The sequence below is a fragment of the Salmo salar genome, unplaced genomic scaffold (assembly GCF_905237065.1).
Source record: "Salmo salar unplaced genomic scaffold, Ssal_v3.1, whole genome shotgun sequence".
In the NCBI taxonomy this organism is placed as follows: Eukaryota; Metazoa; Chordata; class Actinopteri; order Salmoniformes; family Salmonidae; genus Salmo; species Salmo salar.
In genome coordinates this window covers 401,016-406,715 of record NW_025548872.1, presented here as the reverse complement: position 1 = coordinate 406,715, position 5,700 = coordinate 401,016, and the positions used below count along the sequence as shown (strand labels likewise).

The window sequence follows — 5,700 nt, the reverse complement described above, 5'->3', positions numbered from 1 at the left end:
CGTGCTAACGAGCCATACGTGCTAACGAGCCATACGTGCTAACGAGCTATACGTGCTAACGAGCTAGACGTGCTAACGAGCTAGACGTACTAAAGTCCAACCTCAAAACATAAATGGGAAAACCAAAGCCTGTAACACCTTAAGACAACAAATATATCCTATATTTTTGTTGGACAAGTTTGCTCACCACCAACAGAAAACAACTTCCATTTCATATTAAAATCAACTAAAATGCTTCACCTCCTGTCAACAATTAAAAACAAGAAAAACACACTTATTTCTAAATAATAATATACAATTGAAATATTTTTTTCTCCTTTTTCTCTTCTTTCTATAGAATCCTAAAACTCACTAGCTTCTAGAACTCTCGTCTTCCTAAAACTCACTAGCTTCTAGAACTCTCGTCTTCCTAAAACTCACTAGCTTCTAGAACTATCATCTTCCTAAAACTCACTAGCTTCTAGAACTCTAGTCTTCCTAAAACTCACTAGCTTCTAGAACTCTCGTCTTCCTAAAACTCACTAGCTTCTAGAACTCTGGTCCACTTGGAACGAGCCCAAACAAAACTCATCTCCAATACGGAAAAAGTCAAAATAAATTGTGATCAAATGTACACCCCTTGGTTAATATGTATTGGCAATAATTAACTTAATGGTGAGGCATGGAATAATAAAACGTATATTTTGTCAGGCTGAATGTTTGAAATATGAGGTGATGTGAGACATGCTTCTTCAGTAGTGGAATAAAGACAATTAACGCTTGAATGTTGTGAAGAAATACTGGAGTGATGTAGGATTGTTAATAAAATTGATTACAGACCAAATGATTATACTGCGTCCATGTGTATTTATTTCTTTATTTTAACCTTCATTTAACAGTAACCGAAAGGTTGCTGGATTGAATCGCGAGCTGACAAGGTAAATCTGTCGTTCTGCACCTGAACATGGCAGTTAACCCTCTGTTCCCCGGTAGGCAATAATTGTCAATAAGTCAGTTATGAACAAATTCTGATTTACAATGACGGCCCAACGCTCTAACCACTAGGCTACCTGCAACTAAAGTTGAAATGAAGTTTTTTTCAAGTCACTGAAAAAACGGGGCATAGTCTTCTTTTCAATTACATGTTGCTAGGTGGGATAGCCCGATGTCAAAACACAGTTTAAACGTGTCCAAATCAATAACCAATATGCAGAAACAGTTTGTGATATATTGAAAACCTAAACATAACATGTGCTATATACACAAACATCTGCCACAATAATCATATTACTTGTAATTTTTAAAACAAGCACCTTATAAACTGCACCAGAAACGCTGTTGTTTTGACAAGTAGCAATAAATCACTGATATCGATTAGGGGGGAAATCAGGTTGTACGTGCTGTTGAAACTAACACAACTAAAAAAACACATGGAAATGGGAGATATATTTTACCTCACTGGTTAGAGGACAACCTGCAGAAGAAAGTCAGCTACATTTTGGAGTGATGCATTTAAATGTAGGGATCGCTAAACAAAGGAACTTATTTGTCATCACTCATCGATATCATGTTGAAATCAATTATGCAAGAGGAGGGACATGAGGTTGCACATCCTGTTAAAACGAACAGCTGAAAAACCACATGGAATCTGGGAGTAATGTGTACATCCCTGGTCAGAGGACAACTTGTAGAAAGCTGCTAGCTACATTTTGAAGTGTTGCATTTTGATTCAAGTGGGTCACCAACATGGTAAGTGTAACACAGCTCTTTTTTGTTAGTCACTTTTGTTAAATCTCATAAATAGTAACTCTTCCATTTCAGAGCCTGGATTTTCCCCCTGAGGCTAATATCCATATCATGCTGAAATCAATAGAACAGGGGACAAACGATTAGGGTTCTACATTGTGACATCATTAAAATACTCCTACTACAATGTTAAAACATTCTACATTGTGACATTAATTCATTGATATCATGAAACATCTCCATCAATTCCTTCATGTATTTTCTGATGTTTAATCAGAGAACGTTTTTGAGAGTATCTCTTCCCACATTGATTGCAGCTATAAGGTTTCTCTCCTGTGTGTGTTCTTTGGTGTCTGGTCCACATGCTAAAGTAAGTAAAACTCTTCCCACATTGAGCACAGCTATAAGGTTTCTCTACCGTGTGTGTTTTCTGGTGGTATATCAGGCTGCTTAGCAGAGTAAAACTCTTCCCACATTGATTACAGCCAAAAGGTTTCTCTCCTGTGTGTGTTCTCTGGTGTGCTGTCAGGCCGCCAGGTGAAGCAAAACTCTTCCCACATTCATCACAGCTACATGGTTTCTTTCCTGTGTGTGTTCTCTGGTGTGATATCAGAGCGATTAAAATAGGAAAACTCCTCCCACATTGATCACAACTGTAAGTTCTCTCTCTTGTGTGTGTTCTCTGGTGTATAATAACATAACTAGATTTATAAAAACTCTTCCCACATTGATCACAGCTATAAGGTTTCTCTCCTGTGTGTGTTCTCTGGTGTGATATCAGGCTGGTTGACAGAGGAAAACTCTTCCCACAGTCAGAGCAGAAGTAAGGTTTCTCTTTTGTGTGATTTCTCAGGTGTATTTTGAGTTCTGATGAAGATTTAAAAAATTTCCCACAATCAGAGCAGCAGTGAGAATTATCACTTGTGTGAATTCTCCGGTGTGATATAATGCCTGATGAGGTGCATCTTTTCCCACAGTCAAAGCAGCGGTGAGATCTTTTCCCTGTGGTTCTCCGCTGGCGTTTCTTGAGGTGTTCTGATGTGGAGAGACTCTTCTCTGCCTTGTCAGCATCATGAGGTTGTTGAGGCTCCCCAGAGGATCCACGATAGTCCCGTCTCTCTCCTGTGTGAACAACAAAGTCAAACAGATGGTTAATGGCCCACAACAGCGAAAATCCACTGTAAAAGGTGATGCCAACAGCCATGATGTTGTACAACAAAAACAAATGTTTCTTCACCTCAAACAGCAACTGCACCTCAGTGACGCTCAAGGTCCTAAACGATATCTTAACCGCCATCGATAAGAAACAATACTGTGCAGCCGTATTCATTGACCTGGCCAAGGCTTTCGACTCTGTCAGTTACCACATTCTTATTGGCAGACTGAACAGCATTGGTTTCTCAAATGATTGCCTCGCCTGGTTCAACAACTACTTCTCTGATAGAGTTCAGTGTGTCAAATCGGAGGGCCTGTTGTCCGGACCTCTGGCAGTTTCTATGGGGGTGCCACAGGTTTCAATTCTTGGGCCGACTCTCTTCTCTGTATACATCAATGATGTTGCTCTTGCTGCTGGTGAGTCTCTGATCCACCTCTACGCAGACGACACCATTCTGTATATTTCTGGCCCTTCTTTGGACACTTTGTTAACAACCCTCCAGACAAGCTTCAATGCCATACAACTCTCCTTCCGTGGCCACCAACTGCTCTTAAATACAAGTAAAACTAAATGCATGGTCTTCAAACGATCGCTGCCTGCACCTGCCCGCCCGTCCAGCATCACTACTCTGGACGGTTCTGACTTAGAATATGTGGACAACTACAAATACCTAGGTGTCTGGTTAGACTGTAAACTCTCCTTCCAGACTCATATTAAGCATCTCCAATCCAAAGTTAAATCTAGAATTGGCTTCCTATTTCGCAACATAGCATCCTTCACCCATGCTGCCAAACATACCCTGATAAAACTGACCATCCTACTGATCCTTGACTTTGGTGATGTCATTTACAAAATAGCCTCCAATACCCTACTCAATAAATTGGATGCAGTCTGTCACAGTGCCATCCGATTTGTCACCAAAGCCCCATATACTACCCACCACTGCGACCTGTACGCTCTCGTTGGCTGGCCCTCGCTTCATACTCGTCGCCAAACCCACTGGCTCCAGGTCATCTACAAGACCCTGCTAGGTAAAGTCCCCCCTTATCTCAGCTCACTGGTCACCATAGCAGCACCCACCTGTAGCACGCGCTCCAGCAGGTATATCTCTGGTCACCCCCAAAGCCAATTCCCCCTTCGGCCGCCTCTTCTTTCAGTTCTCTGCTGCCAGTGACTGGAACGAACCACAAAAATATCTAAAACTGGAAACACTTATCTCCCTCACTAGCTTTAAGCACCAGCTGTCAGAGCAGCTCACAGATCACTGCACCTGTACATAGCCCATCTATAATTTAGCCCAACTAACTCTTCCCCTACTGTATTTATTTATTTATTTTGCTCCTTTGCACCCCATTATTTCTATTTCTACTTTGCACTTTCTTCCACAGCATATCTACCATTCCAGTGTTTTACTTGCTATATTGTATTTACTTTGCCACCATGGCCTTTTTGCCTTTACCTCCCTTATCTCACCTCATTTGCTCACATTGTATATAGACTTATTTTTCTACTGTATTATTGACTGTATGTTTGTTTTACTCCATGTGTAACTCTGTGTTGTTGTATGTTGTCGAACTGCTTTGCTTTATCTTGGCCAGGTCGCAATTGTAAATGAGAACTTGTTCTCAACTTGCCTACCTGGTTAAATAAAGGTGATTTAAAAAAATAAAATAATAAAAGATCAATGTCCCTGTTTTATTAGATAGTACTCACTGTATTTACTGGTGTTAATCAGATCAATGTCCCTGTTTTATTAGATAGTACTCACTGTATTTACTGGTGTTAATCAGATCAATGTCCCTGTTTTATTAGATAGTACTCACTGTATTTACTGGTGTTAATCAGATCAATGTCCCTGTTTTATTAGATAGTACTCACTGTATTTACTGGTGTTAATCAGATCAATGTCCCTGTTTTATTAGATAGTACTCACTGTATTTACTGGTGTTAATCAGATCAATGTCCCTGTTTTATTAGATAGTACTCACTGTATTTACTGGTGTTAATCAGATCAATGTCCCTGTTTTATTAGATAGTACTCACTGTATTTACTGGTGTTAATCAGATCAATGTCCCTGTTTTATTAGATAGTACTCACTGTATTTACTGGTGTTAATCAGATCAATGTCCCTGTTTTATTAGATAGTACTCACTGTTTTTACTGGTGTTAATCAGATCAATGTCCCTGTTTTATTAGATAGTACTCACTGTTTTTACTGGTGTTAATCAGATCAATGTCCCTGTTTTATTAGATAATACTCACTGTATTTACTGGTGTTAATCAGATCAATGTCCCTGTTTTATATGATAGTACTCACTGTATTTACTGGTGTTAATCAGATCAATGTCCCTGTTTTATTAGATAGTACTCACTGTATTTACTGGTGTTAATCAGATCAATGTCCCTGTTTTATTAGATAGTACTCACTGTATTTACTGGTGTTAATCAGATCTCCAGTCTTCTCTTCTTCGTCCTCCTCTAATGTGACAGTAATCTCCCCCTCTTCATCCTTCATTCCAAAAACGTCTTCATCTTCTTTCACTTCATCCTCCACTCCAAAAACTGCATCTTCCTCCTCTTCTTTCACAGTAACATCCTCATCCTCTTTCACTCTGAACGTGTCTTCCTCTTCTTTCACTGTAACGTCTTTCTCTTCTTCTTTCACGGTAACAGCTTCACCCTCTACTTGTTTTTGTATTGTAACATCCTCCCCTTCCTCTTTCACGACAACGTTCAGCCACAGTCCCTCTTTCTCCGTCCAGCAGACCTCTTCTTTAGCAGGAGGAGAGCAGCTTAGTGAGCGCATGGTCGGGGATGT

The 5,700-nt window shown here is 39.9% G+C and overlaps 1 protein-coding gene across 1 annotated transcript; it reads right to left on the bottom strand.

Annotated features, from left to right (window-relative positions):
* Nucleotides 1-1,078: 1,078 nt before the first annotated feature.
* Nucleotides 1,079-5,421, bottom strand: LOC123733395 (zinc finger protein 22-like). The gene is made up of 3 exons (XM_045712804.1): nucleotides 5,310-5,421; nucleotides 2,452-2,847; nucleotides 1,079-1,086 (listed from the first exon to the last, which is right to left on the bottom strand). The coding sequence occupies exons 1-3, from the start codon at nucleotides 5,395-5,397 to the stop codon at nucleotides 1,079-1,081; spliced, it is 492 nt and encodes a 163-aa protein (XP_045568760.1). The 5' UTR covers nucleotides 5,398-5,421.
* Between the last annotated feature and the right edge of the window lie 279 nt (nucleotides 5,422-5,700).

What these genes read in the sequence shown, in the direction of transcription:
- LOC123733395 (XM_045712804.1), bottom strand. Translation starts at nt 5,397, where the DNA reads ATGAAGGATGAAGAGGGGGAGATTACTGTCACATTAGAGGAGGACGAA. An exon ending in GATTAACACCAGTAAATACA is followed by an intron (nt 2,848 to 5,309) that starts GTGAGTACTATC and finishes TTGTTCACACAG; the next exon opens with GAGAGAGACGGGACTATCGT.